General features: G+C 49.6%; 1 protein-coding gene across 6 annotated transcripts; it reads left to right on the forward strand.

The window, feature by feature from the left end:
• The first annotated feature begins 5,558 nt into the window (after positions 1–5,558).
• LOC135978673 (HLA class I histocompatibility antigen, A alpha chain-like) lies at positions 5,559–25,787 on the forward strand. Of its 6 annotated transcripts, none has more exons than XR_010596050.1 (7): positions 5,559–8,255; positions 8,520–8,795; positions 10,419–10,695; positions 12,464–12,565; positions 12,960–12,992; positions 23,881–23,922; positions 24,421–25,787. XR_010596050.1 is itself a non-coding variant. In XM_065579530.1 (6 exons), exons 2-6 carry the CDS (start codon positions 8,636–8,638, stop codon positions 24,423–24,425), a joined length of 342 nt encoding a protein of 113 aa, XP_065435602.1. In that variant the 5' UTR covers positions 5,559–8,255; positions 8,520–8,635; the 3' UTR covers positions 24,426–25,787. The 6 variants fall into 6 exon arrangements, 4 of the variants coding, with proteins under 4 accessions (XP_065435602.1, XP_065435605.1, XP_065435604.1 ...); XR_010596051.1 differs by having other exon boundaries at positions 10,419–10,483; XM_065579530.1 differs by lacking the exon at positions 10,419–10,695.

Below are 25,787 nucleotides of genomic sequence, written 5' to 3' on the forward strand. Positions count from 1 at the left end.
AGCAATGAGAACTAATTCCTGTCCGGCCCTGGACACCTGGGTTTCTGGTGGCCCTGCCCCAGGACTAAGCGACAGCCTGGAGGGTTGCCAAGTGTCTGCCCCCCAGCCCGCCCCCTCTGTAGCTAGTTTAACCGTCTCCTGACTAGTCTCACCCATTGGTCCCCTGCTGCTGAGCCTGTCCAGCCTGACCTGTTCACACGGACACCAGCCTCCCCAGTGCTGAGAGAGGGGCTCCGCTCGCCTGCGCTGGGGAGCTGCTGTTTTGTTCCCACTGCCCCCTCCCCAAACCACTGTCCCTCCTGCCCTCCTCCCCCCATTTACCCCTCTTCCTCCCCCCATCCTGGGGCTGCCAGATCGCCAGAGACTGTCCTGAGTCCTGCATCTTGACCACCAAGTGTTCTCTCTAGCTGTGTCTGCCCCCAACACGCACATGGGGGAATTCGGGGTCTGGTCCCTCTGAGACCTCATCGGTGCCCTGTCACGGAGTGTGGGGGAACTCAGGGCCCTGCACCCCTGGCTTCCTGCGATTCACCATGACTCTTAGTCAGCCAGTAAAGCAGAAGGTTTATTTAGATGACAGGGACACAGTCCAAGACAGGTCTTGCAGGCACAGACCACAGGATACCCCTCAGTTAGGTCCATCTTGGGGTCCTCGGGCACCCCAGCCCCCTTGGGAGGTCAGAGCCCTCTCTGCTTCCCAGCCACCTCACCAGCCAGCTTCCGAGACTCTCCTTCAGCGACCCCTCCCACAGCCTTTGTTCAGTTTCCCAGGCAAAGGTCTCACCTGGCCTCTAACCCCTTCCTGGGTTCTCATGTTACATGCTCAGGTATTCTCCGTTGGTCAGTGTCCCATCCCCCCATTGCAGACTATCCTAGCCACACTCCCCTGTCAGCATTCACAGACCACATTAAGAACAGTCCCAGTTCGTCACATGCCCCACCCTGCTTATCCCTGTGGAGTGCAGCACGGAGGAGAAGAGGGGTGGGTGGGGAGGGCTGACCCACCCCACTCCTCTTGGGCACCTGGCTTGGGATCTCTGCGTGTCTGTGACCAGCCGCCCTGCATCTCTCCAGATTCTCAGTGGTTCTCTCGTTACTCCATCCCTTTTCACCTCAGTTGTTTTCTCACTTTTTGACTTTAGTTGATTGGTATAAATCAGCAGTGTCCAATAGAAATTCGATGCTAGCCACACTTGTGGTTTTGAATTTTTCTTATTAGCCACATTACAAAAAAGCCACATGCATTAGCCACAATTCAATAGCCTATTAGCCACCTGTGGCTAGTGGCGAACGTATTGGACACCACTGATACAAATAGTCAGTTGGACTCTTCTAGCAGAGTTTCTTCTGCTCCTGAAACTGGGCATGTCTCGGTCTCCGGGCTTCAAACCCGGTGCCTCCTGTGGCAAGCTCATGCCTTTGAGCGACCTGCACTCCAGCTGTCTAAAGTGCTTGGATGAGACTCCTATGGCGGATCGCTGTCAGCTCTTCCACCAGTTCAGTCCACATCTGAAAAAGGACAGGGAGGCCAGGCTGAAGTTGTGACGGGTTTGGTCACAGAGACTCCCCTTGAGACTGTCACTCCATGTCCTGGGATACCACTGAGAACAACCCTCCTACCCGAACAGGTTTCCCTCCACTCCCGTCTTGCTGAGTTAGACACACCAGTCACCTCCAGCACAGACACAGAGGTTGGGCCACAGAAACAGATTCACTCAGCCCAGGGGCTTCTCAGTTAACAGGGACTTTCCCAGCACTCAGTATTCAACCTTTTTGGGAGCCCAAACCCCAAATAAATCCCTTTTACTCTATATAAAGCTTATACAGGATAAATTCATAAATTGTCCACCCTCTATAACACTGATCGAGAGATATGCACAACTGTTTGCTCCCCCAGGTATTAATCACTTACTCTGGGTTTATTAATAAACAAAAGTGATTTTATTAAGTATAGAAAATAGGATTTAAGTGATTTCAAGTAATAGACAGAACAAAGTAAGTAACAGAGCAAATTGAAACAAAACACTCAAGTCTAAGCCTAATACATTAAGAAACTGATTACAGGAAATATATCATCCTCAAAGATGTTCCAATAAGTTTACTTCACAGACTGGACTCTTTCCTAGTCTGGGCCCAATCCTTTCCCCTGGTACAGTCTTTGTTAGATCCAGCAGACATCTCATTTGATAAGCAGGGGTTTTCTCATGACTGGCACCCCCTTTTATAACCTTGGCACAAGGTGGGAATCTTTTCTCTTTCTGGGTCCCTGCCCCTCTTGCTAAATGGAAAAGTACCAGATTTAAGATGGATTTCACTACCAGGTGACATGGTCAAGTCTCCATTCCTCCTTGGTTGGCCCCCATGTACACAGGAAGGCTTTCAGGTAAATAAATCATTTACCATCAATTGCCCTAATCAATGGGAGCCATCAAGTTCCCAATGCCCCATTGACGGCCCTCACCTGGTGTGACTACAACCGTGATAGAAGTTTGTCTTATTTCCCCAATTCCAGACATAGAAATAATACATGCAAACAAATAGGATGAACACACTCAGTAGATTACAAGCTTTCTAATGACATCATACAAGAGACGTTTTGCATAAAGCATATTCCAGTTACATCATATTCACATTCATAATCATATTTCCATAAAGTATGTGGAGTGCAACATCACGATCCTTAATCCTGAGTGCCAAAGTGGGTCTCTGACCCATTCTAGACCTGCAACATCTCAAAGACTGAAGTTGTGCATTGTCTCCATCATTCCTTCCCTGGATGTAGGGGACTGGGACGCCACCCTCGGTTTGAAAGATGCCTATTTCCACACCTCTATTTTCCGAGGCCCCAGAAGGTTTCTTGGGATCGTTGTGAACCAGACTCATTCCCAGTTTACCATCCTCCCGTTCAGCCTGTCAGCAGCCTAATGGGTCTTTATGAAATGCTGGTAATAGTGGCAGCCTTCCTGAGAAGGTGAGGGGTGCATGTGTGTCTGTACCTCAGTGACTGGCTGGTCAATGACCAGTCCAATCCCAGGTGAAAGCCAGCATCCACCTCGTCCAAACAACCTGGGCCTGCTGATAAACGAGCAGAAGCCAACACTCCTCCCGGCTCAGAGGATAGTGTTTATCGGAGCGTTGCTCAATTCTACCCAGGCCAGGGCCTTCCTCCCAGGAGCCCACTCAGGCTGTTGGGTCACATGGGTCGCGTGCCTATACGAGGTGTGGTATGCGAGGTTGCACCTCAGACCCCTACAGGCTTGGCTGGCCTCAGTGTACCAGCCAAACAGCCATCATTTGGACTCGGTGCTCACAGTGCCTGCCCATCTTTGGCACCTCACGACACAAGGTCAGTGGTCCCGGCAGCAACTCTTGCTATGGATAAACGTCAGAGAGCTCAGAGCGGTTGGCCTAGCATGTCAGGTGTTGTTACCCACCATTGCAAGCAAGGTGGTGCAAGTTCTTACAGACAATATGGCAGCCATGTTTTACATCAACAGGCAGAGAGCGGCCCGCTCTTCTCCCCACTGTGTCAGGAGGCCATTTGCTTGTGGGAGTTCTTCATAAAGCACTCAGTCCACCTCAAAGCTTCTCCCCTTTCGGGAGCCCAGAACAAGCTGGCAACTCAGATCTTCTCACCATGAATGGTCCCTATGCCCCAACATAGCAAGGACCATTTTCCAGTGGTGGGTACTCCCCTCGTAGACCTGTTCATGACCAGACAGAACAGGAAATGTCTGCCGTTCTGCTGTCTGCGTGACTGCAACCCGGGCTCACTCACAGATGTCGTCTTACTCCCTTGGAGAAATCACCTGTTCTGCGCCTTTCCCCTCTTCCCCCCAATTCCTTTTGTGCACAAGATCTTGCTGAAGATCAAGAGCGAAGGTTATTCTCATAGCCTCAGCCTGGCCACATCAACACTAGTTTGGCTTATTTCTAGACCTGTCAGTAGCAACTCCAATGCTGCTCCCTCCCCTTCTGGACCTGATCTCGCAAGATCGCGGCCAAATGCTCCATCTGCCTGACAGGTCCATGTTTAAACCTGCAGAACTGGCCTGTTCGGAGGAGGTCTGCTAGGTTTTGCTAGGCAGTAGGAATCCAATTACCAGAGCTACTTACCTTGCCAAGTGGAATCGTTTCTCCATTTGGTCTACCCTGCAAGGCCTCTCACCGGGGTGCCAGAATCTCCCTATGAGTGTGGGGGGGCTACCGGTGCTGAAACTGTGACTCCGCCTCTTCCCCAATTTCCCCCCACACACCCCCGCTTCACCTCTTCTCCTCAGGCTCTGCCCACTCCTCCCCTTCCCCTCCCCCTGCTGCTAATGTGGCAGGGCCATGGCCCCTTGGTCCCCCTGTTCCGGCACCCCTGCCTCCTCACCCACTGAGTCATCTTTCAGATGAAGCAGATACTCCAGAACCGTCTGGGAACAGCCAGGTCTAGCGATTTCATCCGTTAAGGTACACCTAGGAGCGATCTCCTCATTCTACCCCTGCTGGGTGGTCAGTCAGGTTTTTCACATGAAATGTCCATTCCCTTCCTCGAGGGCTTTGAAAGGCTGTACCCACAAATCTGGGAACCCATCTGTGATAAATGAGTGGGGGTAGCACCCCAACCATTCAGTAGCTATAGAATCCTCCTTAGCAGCTGTACCCTAACTGCCTTACCTGTAAAGAGTTAAGAGGTAAGCTTAAAATGAGTTGGCACCTGACCAGGGGAACCAGTAAGGAAGCTGTACCCTCTCAAAGTGGGGAAAAGTGCTGGGTGTGTGGGTCTTTTGTTCTCTTGGCTGCAGAGGGACAGGGCAGTACTTATGCCGTAAAAAGCTCTGGGCCAGGTATGAAAAATCATCAGGATCATACCTAGAAACTACTCATTTGGAACCACCGATATGGAAGTTGTCAGGGTTCCCTCCCCACTCTAAACTCTAGGGTAAAGACGTGGGGACCCGCATGAAGAGCTCCTAAGCTTTTTCTACCAGCTTAGGTTAAAACCCCCAAGGTACAAAATTCCCTGCACCCTGAGAAATGCTTCTCTCACTGCCACCATCAAGTGTTTTAAACAGGAATCCGGGAAAGGAACCACTTGAAGTTCCCCTTCCCCCCAAAATACCCTCTCAAGCCTGTACACCCCCTTTCCTGGGAAGCTTGAGAATAATCTCCTAACCAATTGGTTACACCGTGATCTAAAAATCCACTCCCGGGGTTTTAAAACCATAGAAAACAGTCAGGTTCTTAAAAGAAGGATTTTATTAAAACAAAGAAGGTAAAATCAGGATGGTAACTATTTTACAGGGTACTCAATTTCCAAACTCCGAGGGATTCCCCCTCTGGACAAAACCTTAAAGTTACAGAAAAAAACAGGAATAACCCTTCCCTCTAACACAGGGAAAACTCACCAAGCAAAACAAACAGAAACCTACTCGCAATGCTGACTAAACTTACTTTAGAAAAGTGAGGTTTGGTGAGAAGATGACTGGTTGAGGAGATTGATTTTCTGCAGGTACTTCTTGTCTCCCAAGATCACTCTGACTCAGACAAAGAGCCACACACAAAGTCTTCCCCCTCCCAAGATTTGAAAGTATCTTGTCCCCTTATTGGTCAGATGCCAGCCAGGTCAGGTGTCAGTCTGGCTACCTGAATTTCTTAACCCTTTACTGGTAAGAGGATTGTATAGCACTGCATCAGACCCTCTCCCCCGTCCCTTTATATTTATGACAGAAGTAGAACAAGAAATGTTCAGGTAGACACGATTAGGCCGATCTCTTTTTATGGCTTGTGGATTCCGGTGTGCTAACCCCACGTGCTTTTGTTTTGTTCTAACCTTTAAACTGGATCCCAAGAAAGCTACTCTTGGTGATTAATCCTTGCAGTTGCTCTTTTAAGATCTAGCAATAACCTAAGTTTTCCAAGGGTGTTTTCTTTCTTTTTTTTAAATAAAATTTCCTTTTTGTAAGAACATGACTGGATTTCTGTGTCTTATGAGGTAAAGAGGTTGTGCATATATTAATCAGCTAATACAACCGCTGGGTTCTCCTTTTCTTTTGTTTCCTTTCTTGGCTTTCCCGAAGAAGGGGTGGAAAAGCCGAGGGGCCCCAGAAAAACTTCCCAAGAGAGTTCTTCTGGATTGGCAAAAGGCAGATTTTCACTTGGGTGGTGGCAGCATTACCAGGCTGGAGTGGCCAGTATTAATTTTTCGAGTCCTTGCAGGCTCCCACCTTCTGCACTCGAAATGCCAGAGTGGGGAATCAGCCTTGACAACATCCCCCTGGGAGACTTAAACCTGGTCATGTCAGAGCTCACGGGGCCTCCCTTTGAGCCTCTAGCATTGTGCCCTCTGTTGGACCTTTCCTAGAAGGTCGCCTTTCTGGTAGCAATTACCTCAGTCAGGAGGGTCTCGGAGATGAGAGCTCTTATGTCAAAACCTCCATATACAGTGTTCTTTAACGACAAGGCAGTGGCGTAGCCAGGTTAAGAGCACGGGGAGCGGAGCTAAAAAAAGGCACCGGGAGCAAAAATGTCGGGAGAAAAAAAGGCGCTGGGAGCAAAAAAAAATGCTCCACTCCGGCAGCAGCGCAGGAGCAAAAGGCGTCGGAGCACAAAAAAGGCACAGCTTCTGCTCAGTGGGGGAGCGGCCGCTCCCCCTGCTCCCCCCCAACCCGGCTACGCTACTGCGACAAGGTACAACGTTGCCCCCACCCCGTGTTCCTCCCAAAGGTAATCTTGGAGTTTCATAGTAATCAGGGTATTTTCCTGCCCATTCCCTTCCTCAAGCCGCACAAGAATAGGGAGGAATGACATCTCCACCCTCTGGATGTTAGGCAGGTGTCCTAAGCTGATCCATAAATCCACACCGCTCTGATAGGATGAAAACCCTACCCCTTTTGGCTCAGAGAATTTCATTGTGGGTTACATTGTGCATTCACATGTGCTACGAGCAGGCAGGTGTCCCACCACCTGCCTTCCTTGTGGCCCATTCTGTGAGAGCACAAGCTTCCTCAGTGGCGTTCATGGCCCAGGCCTGATCCAGGACATTTGCAGAGCAGCGACCTGGGCGTCAGTACATACTTTTTCTTCCAACTACGCCATTACCCACCAAGTGAGAGATGACACTGGGTTTGGTTGGGCAGTATTGTAATCCATGTGTCCATGAACTCCGAGCCCACCTCTTACGGTATTGTTTGGGAGTCCCCGAACGTGGAAGGGACATGTGCAAACAGTTGAAGAAGAAAAAATGGTTACTAACCTTTCTGTAGCTGTTGTTACTTTTAATGTTTTCCACAAGTGATTAGTGATTTTTGGGTGTCTGATGTTCAGAGGCCGGGTGCTCCCACTTTCTGATCAGGCCCCTTTAAAGGGTCTCAGTTAGGCACCCAAAATCACTAGTCATTGCTGAAAATCTTGGCATTTACCTCGATGTATCTAATGCAGGGTGAGGGAGGGGTGAAAATATTTGGGACCCTGTGTGAGTTATTTTTGTGCCCCAACATTCTACCCAGTTTGCCAAGCTAGGGGTCTGATCCTTTCCCCACATTTCAGTCTTCCTCGTGATCCCCACACTGTTCTCTGTTCACCACAGCCTCTCTCCCGCTCCCCTACATTCTCCTTCCTGTCCCAATCCCCCTTCCCTCCCCCCCAGTCTCCCTCCCTGCCTCCTATCAGCCCAGGGGTGGGTCCATTAACTGAGTCTGCTCTTGGTTGTGTGCGAGATGGGGGCCGTTGTGAAGATTAGCCTGGCTGTAGGAAAATGGTGGCTAGCTGAACTAAGGGCCGTCAGTGGCCTGATCCTCACAGGGAATCACCTTGAGACAGTGGCCATGTGAAAAAGAGGCCAAGCATATGAAGTTGGTTCTTTGCCATTCCTAGACTGAGTTGGGGGCACGGAGAAGATGGGGCAGGGAAACAGAGTGACCCTGGGCATTCTGTGAGGTCATTAAACCAGAGCAGAGGTTAGTGTGGGGGACAGACCTGTACCCCCTCCTCACAGGGGAATGGGGGTACTGTCAATGACGGAGGTGGGGGGCCAAGTGATCCTGAGGACCCTGCAAAGTTAATACAACCAGAGCAGAAGAGAGTGGGGTACAGACACCCTGAACTCCCTCTCTTCTCCAGAATGACCCTGACTACGAGAACTGGGGGGATCCTCAGAGAGCAGAAGAGAGCTGGAGGGGATAGATCCCTGCAATATCTGGAGTACTCCCTTTGGGATTATGCCACCCTGCTCCTCCTGCAGGGAACATACAAGAACAAGCAGCAGTGAGGTACTCCTTGAAGGTTGTGAGCTCTCTGCAGTGGGGGCTCTTTAGTGTACAAGACCCAACAGATGGAGAGGGTGCCCCCTGCGGGTTTGGGTTCCCCCCTGAAAGGAGCTGGGAGGGTGTAGGACCCAACAGCATAAGTGGGAACCCCATTTCTCAGGGGAGGGAGGGCCCAGTAGCAAGAAGAAGAACCACTGGGCTACCTGCAGTGGGCTCTTGGTGAGATTTTCAGAGAGAGACTGCTTCTGACCCTCAGCTGTGTTTCAGGGTTTCACATCATCCAGACGATATACGGCTGTGATCTCCGGGAAGACAACAGCATTCAGGGGTTTTACCAGGATTCATATGACGGACGAGACTTTCTTACCTTCGATAAGGAGACCATGACTTGGGTAGCAGCAGATATTGGGGCTCAGATCACCAAGAGGAGATGGGAGGCTGAAGTAAATGACAACCAGCAGTGGAAACGCTACGTGGAGGGGAATTGTATTTCCTGGCTAAGGAGTGCTCTAGAGTACGGGAAGGAGACTCTACAGAGGAAAGGTAAGGCGGGAGACAAGCCCCACCTAGGGGGACACTACTGGCTACATCTCCATTCCCCAGCCCCAGTTCCAAACTGGAGCAGGTGGGTAGGGGGATATTCAGCGAACCTTGCACCAGGGATAGGTGGGGAAACAACCCCTTCCCCATCAGTTCTGCTGGAAAAAAAGATAAGAAATTGAAAATGTTAAAAGCAGTTCACTGTAGAGAAGCTGCATCTCCAGAGCCACTTGACCAAATGAGCGCAACTTCACATCACAAATTCTACCTCTTCCTCTGATGTGACACAGCCGTTATCAAGGCAATCTGTACTTGTGCATGTTAGAGCACTCTGCTTAATTATGGAAGTGCCACTTCTATGGACACCAGCTTCATTCACCATGTAATTCTTCCCCATTCACTGTCTGTACCATCATATTTCTTGTGTTGCCCCCAGCCCGTGTTCCATCAATGATGGTAGCTTTGTCCTTGTTGCCAAACTTCTCCTACAGTCATTTATGTGCTTCCTTCCATGCCATTCCCTACATGTGGAATTGCCCTCCCCATACTAACCTGGAAGAAGGCTCCCCTTGTCCTTAAAGTTTTCCCCCTCAAGACCTACCTTTGCTACAACACTTTCATACTTACTTTTCGATTCTTTTATCAATAAGACACCAGATAATCACACTCAAATTTATTACCAGCTTTTTAGTTAAAGATTAATCACAAACATAGAAGGGAAGAGGTTAAATGCTTTAACACTCCAACTCAGGAGGACAGTCTGCTTCAAAATGTTAACTCACTATTACCCGTTTATGTACCTTGTCTGTTACCATATACACACATTTCCCAGATTAGTTAGCATCATTACACACCCTGATCTTTCCCTTCCCAAACAGTTTGCACTTGCTGTTCAAGGTTACTTGAAATTTCTACCCAGTTTTTTGCAACAATTATACTAATTGCTTATTTCCCTCACAAACCTCAGCAGAACATTATCTTGTCCTTTGCCATCTTTACAAATGCCAACAAGAAAAATCCATACACAGCATTGTAATGTGTATTTCAGTGCCAGGGGGCTGGGAAACTGATTTTTCAACATTAGCATAATTCCTTTTGAAATCCATAATACTGGGGTAAATAGATTTGGTAACAACCTACAAGAAATTAGCCAATTCATATTAGCTCGTTTGAGGGGCAATTTAGCACTGTGTGTCACTTTTTGTTTAATGGGCCCTTTCCATCTCTAATTGGTCAGTTTATTCAGTCCAGTTTTTGCTCCCTGGCCAGGGCAAGATTCTTCTCTCTTTCAAATCCAGGGACTGAGAGGAGATGGGTACAAACCTAGTGTGTGATTGACACCTGTATCTGGAGTTTAGTGAAGCCTGTCAAGGTATTTGTGTCTCTGTGGTTTGGAGCAGAGGCCAGGTCAGGGACCTGGATTCAGGATTCACCGTTGCTGATACTGTGAATTCAGCACAGAAATCCTCTAACATGGTGGTTCTCTCTCATCAGAGGGATTCTGTCTCATGGATTCTCATCCTCTCCCACTGCTCGGGTCTCAGAATTTCATGCTGCAAAGCTCTAGAAAATGCTGCCTGGATTAGAGCTTGAAAACACCTAACTTGAGTTTCTTCTTTTTCCCAGTGTGCCCAACAGCTAGAGTGAGCGACAGGTCATCTCGTGACGGCCTCACCACCCTCTCCTGTAAGGTCAATGGATTCTACCCCCGGGACATCACCGTGACCTGACTGAAAAATGGGGAGAGCAGACAGCAGGAGACCTACTCTGAAGGCATCCTACCCAATGGGGATGGGACCTACCAGACCTGGGTGACAATGGAGATTTGATCCCAAGATCAAAGCCCATTATTCATGTCACGTGGAGCATGAAAGCCTGTTAGAGCCACTCTCTGTCTCCTGGGGTAAGGAGTTTGTGTGTTTGTCTGTTTTCCTAGTGGGAGAGGGGGAATCCATTAAACTCAACCCCTGAAAAATTCTCATTCGGATTTATAGGCTGAAGCTGGACTTTCTCAGGGTCTGTGAGGCCCTGTCCTCTTTGGCTCTGTCCCCCTGCAGTCAAGTTCTTGTGCTAGAGCTGGGACCCACAGTGCCTGGGGCTCATGTCTTGCTCTCCAGTTTGCTGCCTCTGGGGCTGTTGGATACATCTCAGCAATACAGTGTCTCTGAAGGGAGAAGATTAACAACGAGACATTAAGGCCTGAAGGGACCATTCTAATCATCTGATCTGAGCTCCTGCCTAGTCCAGGGCAGGGGGAAATCACAGTCTGGTCATCTGTGGGCAAACCAGCGCTGATCCTTCAGAAAGAGATTTCCATTCCAGATGTAGTCTCCAAGGGATGGAGAATTTATCACATCCCAGGAGAAGCTCAAATCTGCCCCTTATTTCCAAACAGAGTTGGTCTTGCTTCAGCTTCCAGCCCGTTCTCAACTTCATGCACTCGTGGTCCTGCCATGAGTGCAGGGGACGGGACTAGATAAGCTCTCGAGGTCCCTTCTAGTCCTAGGATTCAGCAGGTTCTCAGAAACACGACTCTGTGGGCCCATGTGGCCAGAGGTAGAGGTTTAATGTTGGGAGCAGCTTGTTTCTGTGCGCAGTGATGCTGGAAGAGAGGGTCTGGCCTTGGAATGGAGCGAGGAGGCAGATTAGAACCCTGCATCGGGGGAGAGTCTCCTATGCACCTAGCACAAGGAAGTCGAGAAAGAATTTATTACCCATCTTTTTGCTTGGTTAATTGGGATGTGGAAAAATGCAGCATTTGGAAGTGCAAACAATTTCTAAAAGGGCAGCCTGCACTGGAAATCTAGTCAACAGATGGTTTCACATCATAATCCTGCTACTACGTCCCCTGCCAATTTTTGTGTCATAAACCACATTTCCTTATTCTCTTAGAAATATTTTTCTTTTTGCTGTATTATTATGTGGATCTTTCAGACAACAGGAGAAGCTGATTAATGAAACTTAAAGTGTATACAGAACTTGGGGTTTAACAGGTTCCTATAAACCAAGAACAGTATTAAAATATCTCTGTCGTCCCCTCTTCACTTCCTGCCCCCTCAAAAAACACGCATAGTGTCTAACTATATTCATGGCAGGGAAATCCAGAGCTTTGAGGTCAGTTTCCAGTTTGTCACCAGAATCACACAATGGGACTGTGTTCCATTAGTCATGAAAGTCAGGGTGGTCAAGGGGGAGTTAGGGGCTGGGAGCCAGGACTCCTGGGTTCTGTTTCTGGAAGGGGAGTGGGGGCAGGTGGGTTAGGGGAGGAGGGTCTGGAAGTCAGGATTCCTGGGGTCTATTCCTGGCTCTTTCACTGACTCACTGTGTGATCTTCATCAAGTCTCCCCCTTTCCCGTTTAGGGACGAGACTGACATTCGTGCTCTCCCATAGTTCGGTTTATGAAGATTGATTAATGTTATAAAAGTCTTCTATTTTAAGTGCTAAATATTTATTATGAATTGAAGTGGTAGAAGCTGGGTCTAGTGTCCAGGACTTTCTGTGGTGGGGTATAATGCCTCGTAGGTGCATGGTGGCTGCATTGGAAGGGGTGGATGGTTGCAGGATTCAGCCCTTATCTGGGGAGCTGACTGACTGATCCCTGCACTGTGACGAAAGGGGGGTTTTAGTGGGGGATTTTTCCCCATTGCTCATTCTCTCCATTCCATTTCAGAACCAAATAATAGTCTGATTCCCATTGTGGCTGGAGTTATCACTGCAGCTGTCCTGATTGGTGTTATAATCGGAGTATTCTTCTGGAAAAAGCAATGCCCAGGTAAAGTGGCTGGGTTGGGGGCATTCCCTGGACTTGCCGGGCCCTGCACACCTACCTAAGGCCAACAGCAATACAGGAGCCAGTGTCAGTACTGTGTGACTGTCCCACTGTGGGACTGAGCTAATGACCCCGATGGGAGCTGCTGGAGGGCCAGACCCAGAACCTTGGTGCGGGTTACAGTTTATATGAGGCTTGGTTTTCCAGTGAGCCCAGCAGCCAGTGGGCTGAGATCTTTGGAAACTGTCTCGTGTCTTTCTCTCCTGCCGATCGTGAGCGCCTGGGACCTTGAGTCCATTACTGGCGCCAGGGGTCCTGTTTCTGAGCTGTGGACACAGATCGGAGTCGGTTCCTATGTCGGGAGCGGCATTCACTGAAATTTGCCTTCTCTCTGCAGGGAGGACGGGAGACGGCTACGCTGTAGCTCAGGGTAAGTGACAAGAGACCCATCGCCTCTTTTCAAGTGACCATCTCTGAACAGCCATCAGTATTTGCTTGTGGATTTTAGCCTGGAGCCACTGACAGGAGATCCTCGCTCCCACTCATAGACCTTGTCTACAGTGAGGCTTTTCGGGAAATCTCCAACTATTGCTCTAGTACCATAGAATCCTAGAACAGGAAGGGACCTCGAGAGGACATCTAGTCCAGTCCCCTGCACTCAAGGCAGGACTAGATATTATCTAGACCAGGGATCTGAAACTCAAATGGCCACGAGGGCCACATGAGGACTAATGCATTGGCTCGAGGGCCACATCACTGACACCCCTCCCCTGTTGCCCCCAGCCCTGCCCCAACTCTGCCCCTTCTATTAGGCCCCGCCCCTTCCCTGCCTTTCCCACCCCTTCCCTGCCCCCATTCCAACCCCTTTCCTTGAATTCCCCACCCTAACTCCACCCCCTCCCTGCTCCCAGGGGGTGCAGGAGGGGTGCGGGGTGTGGCCAGGGCTCAGGGCAGGGAGTTGGGGTGCAGGATGGGTGCAGGGTGCGGCAGGGGGCTCAGGGAAGGGAGTTGGGGTGCAGGAGGGTTGGGGTGTGGGCTCCGGCCCAGCGCCACTTACCTAGAGCAGCTCCGGGGCCAGGATAGGCTCCCTGCCTGCCTGCCCTGGCCCAGCGCCACTCCGGGAAGCAGCCGGAACCACATGCCTGCGGCCCCTGGGGAAGGGGCCACAGGGCTCCGTGCACTGGCCTTGCTGCTCCTCCAGATACCTCCCCCGAAGCTCCCATTGGCCACGGTTCCCCGTTCCCGGCCAATGGGCGCTGCGGAGGGGCGGTGCCTGGAAGGGAGGGCAACGCACAGAGCCCTCTGCCCCCACCCCCACGCCCCGCCGCGACAGGGACGTGGTGCCGGCCGCTTCAGGGAGCGGCGCAGGGCTTGCGGCGCCACGGGGGCTATAGTTTGCCCACCCCTGGCCTGGAGGGGGTGGGGAGTGGGCCACGGGGAGCTTTGCAGGCTGCAGGAACTAGCCCCACAGGCCGCATGTTTTAAGACCTCTGATATAGATCATCCCTGACTAACCTGCTCTTAAAACCTCCAATGAGAGAGATTCCACAACCTCTCTAGGCAATTTATTCCAGTGCTTAACCATCCTGACAAGATTTTTTTCCCTAATGTCCAACCTAAACCTCCCTTGTTGCAATTTAAGCCCATTGCTTCTTGTCCTGTCCTCAGAAGTTGATGAATACAATTTTTCCCCTCCTCCTTGTAACAACCTTTTATGTACTTGCAAACTGTTATCATGTCCCCTCTCTGTCTTCTCTTCTGTGACTAAACAAACCCAATTCTTTCGATCTTTCCTCATAGGTCATGTTTTCTAGATCTTTAATCATTCGTATTGCTCTCCCGTGGACTTTCTCCAATGTGTCCACATCCTTCCTGGGCACAATGCTCCAGTTCAGGCCTAATCAGCACAGAGTAGAGAGGAAGAATTACTCCTTGTGTCTTGCTTACAACACTCGGGCTAATCATCCCAGAATGATGTTGCCTTTTTTTGCAACCGTGTTACACGGTTGACTCATATTTAGCTTGTGATCCACTATGACCCCAGATTCCTTTCTGTGGTACTTCTTCCTAGGCGTCATTTCCCAATTTTGATGTGTGCAATTGATGGTTTCTTCCTAAGTGGGGTAATTTACATTTGTCCATATTGAATTTCATCCTATTTACTTCAGACTGTTTATCCAGTTTGTTCAGATCATTTTGAATTTTAATCCTGTCCTCCAAAGCATTTGCAACCCCTTCCTGCTTAGTATCGCCACAATCTTAATAAGTGTACTCTCTATGCCATTATCTAAACCCTTGATGAAGCCATTGAACAGAACCAGACCCAGAACTGATCCCTGAGGGTATGTCTACACTACGAGAGTAGTTCGATTTTACTTAAAGCGAATTTGTGGAACCGATATTACAAAGTCAAAGCCACACTAAGGACAGTAATTCGACTTTGTGAGTCCACACTAACAGGGCAAGCGTCGACATTGGAAGCGGTGCACTGTGGGCAGCTATCCCACAGTTCCTGTAGTCCCCGCTGCCCATTGGAATTCTGGGTCGAGCCCCCAATGCCTGCTGGGGCAAAAAATGTGTCAAGGGTGGTTTTGAGTAACTGTCGTCATTCAACCCTCACTCCCGCCCTCCCTCCCTGAAAGCGCCGTCGGGCGATCAGTTTGCGCACTTTTCTGGTGATTGATAGCGCGGACGCCACAGTACTGCGAGCATGGAGCCCGCTGCGATCATCGCTACAGTTATGGCCGTTGTCAACACCTCGCACCTTATCATCCACCTTTTTCAAAGGCAGATGCTGAGAAATCGGGCGAGGAGGCTACGGCAGCGCAGTGAGGACATTAAGTCTGAGAGGGGCACAGACCTCTCGCAAAGCATGGGACCCCGCGCCGTGGACATCATGGTGGCAATGGGTCATGTTGATGGTGTGGAACGGCGATTCTGGGCCCGGGAAACAAGCACAGACTGGTGGGACCGCATAGTGCTGCAGGTCTGGGATGAATCACAGTGGCTGCGAAACTTTCGGATGCGTAAGGGAACTTTCCTGGAACTTTGTGAGTTGCTGTCCCCTGCCCTGAAGCGCAAGGACACACGGATGCGAGCAGCCCTGACTGTCCAGAAGCAAGTGGCCATAGTCCTCTGGAAGCTTGCAACGCCAGACAGCTACCGGTCAGTCGCGAATCACTTTGGCGTGGGTAAATCTACCGTGGGGGTTGCTGTGATGCAAGTAGCCAACGCAATCGTTGAGCTACTGCTTTCAAAGGTAGTGACCCTGGGAAACGTTCAGGTCATCATTGATGGCTTCGCTGCGATGGGATTCCCAAACTGCGGTGGGGCTATAGATGGAACTCACATCCCTATCCTGGGACCGGCCCACCAGGCCAGCCAGTACATTAACCGAAAGGGCTACTTTTCAATGGTGCTGCAAGCACTGGTGGACCATAGGGGACATTTTACCAACATCAATGTCGGATGGCCGGGCAAGGTTCATGATGCTCGCGTTTTCAAGAACTCTGGTCTGTTTAGATGGCTGCAGGAAGGTATTTACTTCTCTGACCACAAAATAACTGTTGGGGATGTGGAGATGCCTATAGTGACCCTCGGGGACCCAGCCTACCCGCTAATGCCCTGGCTCATGAAGCCCTATACAGGCACCCTGGACAGTGAAAAAGAACTCTTCAACTACCGGCTGAGCAAGTGCAGAATGGTGGTGGAGTGTGCTTTTGGACGTCTCAAGGGGAGATGGAGAAGCGTACTGACTCGCTCTGATCTCAGCGAAACCAATATCTCCATTGTTATTGCAGCTTGCTGTGTGCTCCACAATCTCTGTGAGAGCAAGGGGGAGACGTTTATGGCGGGGTGGGAGGTTGAGGCAAATCGCCTGGCTGCTGATTATGCCCAGCCAGACAGCCGGGCGATTAGAAGAGCCCAGCGGGACGCGCTGTGCATCCGGGAAGCTTTGAAAGCTAGGTTCCAGAGTGAGCAGGGTGACCTGTGACTATTAACTTTGTTTAAACAGAAGCTGCACCTGCCCCCGTTTCTTTACCCACTTAATGTTGACTATCCTCTCCAGTTACATACCTTGTTCACCCCGTCTCGCCCCTTCCAACACACCTTTAAAAATAAAATAAATTAAACTTTGTTCGTTAACACTGTTTTCTTTATTAAGGATTTCGTGGTAAAGTGTTGAAACTGGGACGCAGACTGGTGGGGAGTGGGTGTAGTGATGGAAAGGACGCTTCTAAACTCGAGGAATGACAGGCTCCTGCTCCTAGAGCGGTCCGCAGTGGTGGACTGGTTGTTTCAACGGAGCCTGCCACCCCTCCTTTTCGGGACTCTGTGTGTGGGGGCTATCTGACTTTGTGGCGGGGGGGGGAGGGGGAGTTACAGATCCCCTGCTGCGTGGCTCTGTCATCCAGGCTAAGGACCGCTGCATAAGATCTGTAACCACCCTCCCCCGCCACACACTCACATAGCCCCCCCACACAGAACATGAAAACCACCTCCCAGCCTGACCAGGGTGCCTAGTGACTGCAATGTGTGTGTGACCTTCCGCTGAACCTGCCCCCGTGTCTGTACCCTGGTAAAGGTGACTGTCCTCTCCAATTACCAACTCCCTTCCCTCCTTTCAAACACACTCTCCTCTAAAAAGCAACAGAGGGTCCTGTGGCACCTTTAAGACTAACAGAAGTATTGGGAGCATAAGCTTTCGTGGGTAAGAACCTCACTTCTTCAGATGCAAGTAATGGAAATCTCCAGAGGCAGGTATAAATCAGTATGGAGATAACGGTGTTAGTTCCATCAGGGAGGGTGAGGTGCTCTGCTAGCAGTTGAGGTGTGAACACCAAGGGAGGAGAAACTGCTTCTGTAGTTGGATAGCCATTCACAGTCTTTGTTTCATCCTGATCTGATGGTGTCAAATTTGCAAATGAACTGGAGCTCAGCAGTTTCTCTTTGGAGTCTGGTCCTGAAGACTCCAAGTCTTATCTTGGAGTTATCTCCATACTGACTTAAAGGTGCCACAGGACCCTCTGTTGCTTTTTACAGATTCAGACTAACACGGCTACCCCTCTGATACTCTCCTCTAAAAGAACATGATGGAAACAGTAATTAACAGAAACGTATTTTTTATTAAGAACTACACAGTTAGGGGATGAAACTGGGACAGGGGCTTGGGTGAGGTGCTTGGAGCGAAGGAAAGGACTTATAAAATCTTTGGGAATGAGAGCCTTCTGTTACTTGAGCAGTCTGCAGGGGTGGAGTGACTGTTTTCACGGCCCCTGCCGCCCCTCCTTCTTGGGACTTTGGGTGAGGGGGGGATGGGACTTTGTGGCGGGGGAGGGCGGTTAGAGAGAGAATGCAGCGGGGCTCTGTCCTCCTGTCCTGCAGAACATCTACAAGGTGCCGGAGCGTTTGCTCCCTCATTAGTCCAAGCAGCGTTTGAGTTGCCTGCTGGTCTTCCTGCCGCCACCTGTCCTCCCATTCGCTGTGTGATCGCTGGTATTGCAACATGTTCTCCCTCCATTGGGTCTGCTGTGCCGCCTCGGCTTGGGAGCAGCCCATAAGTTCTGAGAACATCTCGTCCCGTGTCCTTCTCTTTCGTCGCCTGATCTGCGCCAGCCTCTGGGAGGGGGATGCCGGGGTAGGTCGGGAGACACTCGCAGCTGTGGGATGGGAAAAAGGGAGTGAATTCATCAGAATGATACAATTTTGCGAACAATGAATATAGTCTTTCTCTGTGAACAAGACCATGCACAGCACCTATCACATGCGCACTCAGTACAAGGTCGAATTTTCGGCCTTCCCATTGAGTGCCTGGGGTCTTGCTGTACAGATCACACAAGCGGGGCCGGACAACGGAATTCGGCTAGCAGGCGGACATGGTAAGCCGTAGACTTTTGGCTGCTTAAAGCTTAATTTATAGCAGTGCCCTCCTTTCACGTTCCAAGCAATGCTCCTAGCATTGGCCAGTTCCTGCTGCCGGCAATCCGGCCAGCATGAACTCTGCCCCTGTCCCACCCCCCTCGCGGCTGTCCCCGGGAAAGATCCCTCCATGCTGCCCCTGTCACGCCTCCACCGCATGGCTGTAAACCGCCGGTTACAGTTATGTAAAGGAACAGACAATCAGTCCCAATACTAACATTCCCCTAATTCAAAGCAGGTCACCATGAGTGATATCACTCTGATGAGGATTTCGGAGACAGAGAAAGACTGCATGCTGCGTGAATGCCAGCAAGCACCAGGGCCGTATGCCACCATGCTTTGCGAGGCAATGATCCCGGAGTACTTGCTGCTAGCCTGGCACGGAAAAGTTTCCTACCATGGAGGATGCAATAAGGCCTCTCTCCCCAGGAACCTGATGCAAAGGCTTTCACAATACCTCCAGGAGACCTTCGTGGAGATGTCCCAGGAGGATTTCTGCTCTATCCCCGGACATATTGACAGAATTTTCCAGTAGCTGCACTGGCAAGGACTAGAAACTAAAGCGCCTAGGGCAAACTAATCATGAAAAACCCATTGTTAAGATACCATTCCTATTCTGTTCAAAATAAATGTTTAAAACACTTACCTACTGATGTTTCCCCTGATTCACGGTCTGGGTTACCACCTTGGGAGGGTTGGTAGGGGATGTCCATGAGGGTGATTTCCCCTGGCTGTTGGGGAAATCAGCGTTGAAAGCGCTGTCGACTGCCTCATCCTCCACATCTCCTTCCTCATCTTCCCCGTCCGCGAACATCTCCGAGGAAGCAGCCGTCGACAATACCCCATCGTCAGAGTCCACGGACAGTGGTGTGGTAGTGGTGGCGGCCACACCTAGAATGGAATGCAGTGCCTCGTAGAAACGGCATGTGTGGGGCTGGGATCCAGAGCGTCCATTTGACTCTTTGGTCTTCTGGTACCCTTGTCTCAGCTCCTTAATTTTCACGCGGCACTGTGTTGCATCCCGGCTGTATCCTCTCTCCGTCATGGCTTTGGAGATCTTCTCGTAGATCTTGGCATTCCTTTTTTTTGATCGCAGCTCTGAAAGCACGGACTCATTGCCCCACACAGCGATCACATCCAAGACTTCCCGATCAGTCCATGCTGGGGCCCTCCTTCTATTCTGCGATTGCATGGTCACCTCTGCTGGAGAGCTCGGCATCATTGCCAGTGCTGCTGAGCTCGCCACGATGTCCAAACAGGAAATGAGATTCAAACTGGCCAGACAGGAAAAGGAATTCAGATTTTCCTGGGGCTTTTCCTGTGTGGCTGGTCAGAGCATCCGAGCTCGGACTGCTGTCCAGAGCGTCAACAGAGTGGTGCACTGTGGGATAGCTCCCAGAGCTATTAGCGTCGAATTACATACACACCTACCCTAATTGGACATGGCCATGTCGAATTTAGCGCTATTCCCCTCGTCGGGGAGGAGTACAGAAATCGATTTAAAGAGACCTCTATGTCGAAATAAATAGCTTCGTTGTGTGGACGGGTGCAGGGTTAATTCGAGTTAACGCTGCTAAATACAACATAACCTCCTAGTGTAGACCAGGCCTGAGGGACCCCACTTGTCATGCCCTTCCAACATGACTGTGAACTATTGATAACTATTCTCTGGGAACAGTTTTCCAACCAGTTCTGCACCCACTTTATAGTAGCACCATCTAGGCTATATTTCCCTAGTTTGTTAATGAGAAGGTCCTATGAGACATTATCAAAAACCTTACTAAAATCAAGTTATACCACATCTACCATTTCCTCCCATACACAAGGCTTGTTACCCTATCAAAGAAAGCTATCAGGTTGGTTTTACACAATTTGTTCTTGACAAATCCAGGCTGACTGTTACTATCACCTTATTATCTTCTAGGTGTTTGCAAATTGATTGTTTCATTATTTGCCCCATTATCTTTCTGGGTACTGAAGTTAAACTGACTGGTCTGTAATTCTTCGGGTTGTGCCTAATCCCCCTTTTATAGATTGGCACTATGTTTCCCCTCTTCCAGTCCTCTCTGCCATCTTCCATGACTTTTCAAAGATATTGGTTCAGATATCTGCTCTGTCAGTTCCTTGAGTATTCTAGGATGCCTTTCATCAGGCCTTGGTGACTTGAAGATATCTAACTTGTCTAAATCATTTTTAACTTGTTCTTTCCCTACGTTAGCCTCAGATTCTACCTCAATTTCACTGGTGTTCACTATGCTTGACGTTCAATCGCTTTAAAACCTTATGGTGAAAATTGAAACAAAAAAGTCATTTAGCCCTTTCCCCATTTTCACATAGAATCATAGAATCTCAGGGTTGGAAGGGACCTCAGGAGGTCATCTAATCCCACCCCCTGTTCAAAGCAGGACCAACCCCAACTAAATCATCCCAGCCAGGGCTTTGTCAAGCCTGACCTTAGAGGTTTTTAAGGAAGGAGATTCCACCACCTCCCTTTCCAGTTCTTCACCACCCTCCTAGTGAAAAAGTTGTTCCTAATATCCAACCTAAACCTCCCCCTCTGCAACTTGAGACCATTACTCCTTGTTCTGTCATCTTCTACCACTGAGAACCGTGTAGGTCCATCCTCTTTGGAACCCCCTTTCAGGTAGTTGAAAGCAGCTATCAAATCCCCCCTCATTCTTCTCTTCTGCAGGCTAAACAATCCCAGTTCCCTCAGCCTCTCCTTATAAGTCATGTGCTCCAGCCCCCTAATCATTTTTGTTGCCCTCCGCTGGACTCTTTCCAATTTATCCACATCCTTCTTGTAGCGTGGGGCCCAAAACTGGACACAGTATTCTAAATGTGGCCTCACCAGTGCCGAATAGAAGGGAATGATCACGTCCCTCGATCTGCGGGAAATGCCCCTACTGATACAACCCAAGATGCCATTAGCCTTCTTGGAAACAAGGGCACACTGTTGACTCATATTGCACACTGTTGACTCATAGTCAGATTTTCGTCCACTGTAACCCCTAGGTCCTTTTCTGCAGAACTGCTGTCCAGCCATTCGGTCCCTAGTCTGTAGCAGTGCATGGGATTCTTCCGTCCTAAGTGCAGGACTCTGCACTTGTCCTTGTTGAACCTCATCTTATTTCTTTTGGCCCAATCCTTTAATTTATCTAGGTCCCTCTGTATCCTATCCCTACCCTCCAGCGTATCAACCTCTCCTCCCATGTTCTGTTATTGTCTTTCTTTCCTCATTGACTAATGGGCCTACCCTATCCTTGGTCTTCCTCTTGCTGCTAATGTATTTGTAGAATGTTTTGTTGTTACCCTTTATGTCTCTAGCTAGTTTGATCTCGTTTTGTACCTTGACCTTTCTGATTTTGCCCCTACATACTTGCATTATTTGTTTACAGTTATCCTTTGTAATTTGACCTAGTTTCTACTTTGTGTAGGACTCTCTTTTGATTTTTAGATCATTGAAGATCTCCTGGTTTAAGCCAGTGTGGTCTCTTGCCATCCTCCATTGCTTTTCTGTGCAGTGGGATAGTTTGCACCTGTGCGCTTGATAATGTCTCTTTGAGAACTTTCCAACTCTTCTGAACTGTTTTTCCCCTTAGACTTGCTTCCCATGGGATCTTACCTAGCAACTCCCTGAGTTTGCTAACGTCTGTCGTCTTGAAATCCATTATTTTATTGTGTTGTTTTCCCTCCTACCATTCTTTAGAATCATGAATTCTGTCATTTCATGATCACTTTCACCCAAGCTGCCTTCCACTTTCAAATTCTCAACCAGTTCCTCCCTATTTGTCAAAGTTAAATCTAGAACAGCCTCTCCCCTAGTAGCTTTCTCCACCTTCTGAAAGAAAAAATGTCTCCAATACATTCCAAGAACTTGTTGGATAATCTGCCCTGCTTTGTTATTTTCCCAGCAGAGGTCGTCTTCAGTAGTGTAGAGTGGCTGTAGACACATGTTCTGTAACCTTGCTCAGAGGAAGTCTAGATGATGCAGTGGTTAAAAACACCTGAACCCCATCTCCTCAATTGCTCCACCTTTGCTATCACTGGTGGAATTGCATTGCTTGCGGGGATGGGTCCCAATTTTTCTAGTGCAGAGAAGGCGATGGTCAGGAATGTATACGGTGGTGTTGGGCAGAATTATTATCCCCCTAGTGCTGTGCTGTGTGTGGCTGAGTGTGACCCTGAAGGTGTCTGACCTGCTTTTAATGTTACACTTCTTTTGACTTACCTGAAAGTTGGTTTGGTGCTTGTGAAGTCTGGGCCTGATCCAAAGCCTGTTGAAGCCAATGGGCGTCTTTCCATTGACGTCAGATCAGCACGAAGCTGTCACCTCGAGGACCACGAGTTCAAATCCCCTCCTCAGTTGTCTCCTGCAATTAGCTTTAGGAACTAAAACTATGGGAAATATTTACATAAATGATGGACTGTCTCAGAGGCCATCTAATGCCTGGCACCAAGAGTCAGTATAAAATGCGTAGATCTGCCGGGCCCTGCTACGGTGTAGCCGTCCAGCTCTCTCTTTACCCTCTCAGGGGTGTCTCCAGCGGGTACCTGAGGGGGGTTGAGAAGTGCCAACACAACCTCCTCGGAGCACCCCCCTTCCTCCTACAGTTGGCCCTGAGTCGTGCCTCCCTAGCTCCTCCTCGTTACTCCAGAACAACGGAAATTCACAAGCAAGAACTTTGTTAACGTGGAGTTAAGGTTGCAGGTGCTCAGCCCTGCCCTGGGCTCCCTGTGTCCTGAGAGTGTTGAATTCCCAGAAGTCAAAGATTGGCAAACCAGGATATGCCAAGGTAGAATGATGCTTCCCACGCAACTCGAACTCTGCCCCAGTGGGTCTGGGAATAGGAACAGGGAATAGACCAGCACCAGGCCAAACCAAACTCACCCTTGTCTGTGTGCCCAGCACCGCCCCAAATCAGCATTCCTTTTCATACCATCCACACTGTTCTGTGCAGCGCCATTGATTAAGGCGGGAATTGCTGTCGATTGGCAGGGTGTGAGGGTGAAGTCTGTGGTCTGCTTGAAGGACCCATTTGGGCACAGACCGAAGGGGGCAGAGTTGAGGTTGTTTGGCCTGAGTATCCATAGCCCAGCATTTCTTAGTTTGCTAGCCTTTGACTGTTGAGTGTTCAGTGCTTCCATTCTGAAGAGACAGGAAAAGCACAAGTCAGTGCTGACCCCGTACAATGGTAACGTTTTTTGCATGTGAATAGTGGAAATCCAGGGCAGCTGCATTGTAGACTGATCTGTGCACCAACCACCTCACTGCTAGGGAAGAGTAAGGTGATGACTGTTCCCTTTGGATAAGAGTCCCCCGTATCTATTAACTACACTGAAGCCCTGCCTTGTGAGAGATGCTAATATACTCTCTCTTCTCCTCCTCCTCTGCACAGCAAGTGACCAAGGATCTAGTGGCTCTGACAGATCTGCCAAGGGTAAGTGAGGGGGGTTCTAGCCTGGGGGTTCACTGCTCTCACTGAGGCCTCTGGAGAGAGACACCTAGTCCAAGTCATTGGACCCTGAGTCTCACTGGCCCGTCCCCTCTGGCAAACCAGCCCCACGGAGCAGAACAGGGGAGTTCTGGATCTCTTATTTCCCTTTTATTCACACAGGTTTGCAGCCAAATCCCCCTTGTTTTCTCTGCGATGAATTTAGGTGTGAAAGACTCTAGTGAGAGGGGTTTCTCTGTGGCTGCTGATAGAGCATTGGGTGAGATTTGTAATGATAAATCCAGCTGCTTCAGAGAACAGTCTCCAGTGAACCTGCAGGAGGGACAGAGCCCAGCACCTGAGGCTCCAGGAACACAGATCTCTGACACTGGAGCTTTGTCGGCGGGGTTAGAGATTTTGTCCACTAAACATGGAGCCACTAGGGTGACCATCCATTATGGCAGGTTCCCTTTAATAGACGTTGCCTGTGTTTAACTTCTGCAGCTTAACAGAGCCTGTTGGAGTCTGTGCCACAACCTGAGGGGACCCCAGAGAGGAAGATGGATGAGCTCTGCTCTGTCTCCCTACAAGAACCAATCAACCTCTCCCAGCTTTTCTCTGGCACTTGGAGTATCCCAAGTGGGATTTCTGGCCTCATTTATCTGCTCACTGAACCACTTTTTACCTTTTAGATGTAATAGTTTTCTGTAATAATGTTTTATTTGCACAAAATAATTTCCAAAATGTGAATGGATAAAAACTCTTTTAGTAAGAGTTTAGTATTTGCTAGCATTTAGTGTGTGCACTCAATGCTCTACGCTGCGCAGTGCTGTTTGCACACTCTGTACGGTATGCTAGATATGTGAGCAGTAACTGCTTGTGTGTATATGGTGGGGGACCTATTTTTTTTCTGTAGAATTTCATGATTGTAACATGGTAAATGGCCTGGTCTACTCACAGCTGGTAGCACTGTTGCTATCATCAGCGGAGGAAGTCTGCTGGACAGGAATAAGTGTCTGCATTTAGTTTATAAGTGCCTCTAATGGCCTGTTCACCATTTGTAGAGCCATAGAAATGCTGGGCTAGAAGGGACCTCAAGAGGTCACTGGCAAGACCAAGTAAACCAAGACCATCCCTTGTCACACCCCAATGGCCCTCTCCCTCAAGTCCCCTGGGAAGGCAGATCAGTATTGTATGTTGCTAACGCTGGTGCAGTATTCTGGGAAGGGTTAAAGGTGTGAGTGAGTGGGGAATGGAAGGTTCCTTTGCAGGTTTCAGGAGGCCAAAGGAGGGAGAGAGAGACAAGGGAACGGGTTAACTTGACACTCCAGCTAGGCCTGGATAAGAGGTTGACTCCAGCCCAAGGTCACTGCACACAACAGATTCTCTGCTACCTGCCAAGAAAGAGGGGGGCCGAGCTTCCAACCCTGCCCTGCCATAAGAAAGGAGACTCACAGAACCGAAACTGCAGGGGCTGCGAAAACGAGGGAGACAATGAAGGTCAGCGAATGGGAGAACAGCCGTCTCCCATCCCCTGAAGCCGGAGTGTTCTGGGGAAGCTGAGGAAGCCACAGAAAACCGGTTCAGACTGGGGCAGAGAGCAAAAGCCCTCAGGAACACCTAGGGTAAAAACCCTCCCGAGAGCGGAAGCAAGTTGGAGATTTACAGCGGACCCCGGACGACCTGTGCACAGGGAAGAACTCCCGTCCACCCTTCCCCCCGCCTTCTTCTTACATTACACCCAGACTTGGGTTGTGCGTGTGAGAGTATGGGTTAGGGTTCAGGGACTAATGTTTCCTTCCTTCCTCAGAGTGACGTGGGAAACACTCAGCACTCTCCGCTGTTATTTTCTTAATAAAACTTTAAACTTA

The sequence above is a fragment of the Chrysemys picta genome, unplaced genomic scaffold, assembly GCF_011386835.1.
Source record: "Chrysemys picta bellii isolate R12L10 unplaced genomic scaffold, ASM1138683v2 scaf384, whole genome shotgun sequence".
Lineage (NCBI taxonomy): Eukaryota > Metazoa > Chordata > Testudines > Emydidae > Chrysemys > Chrysemys picta.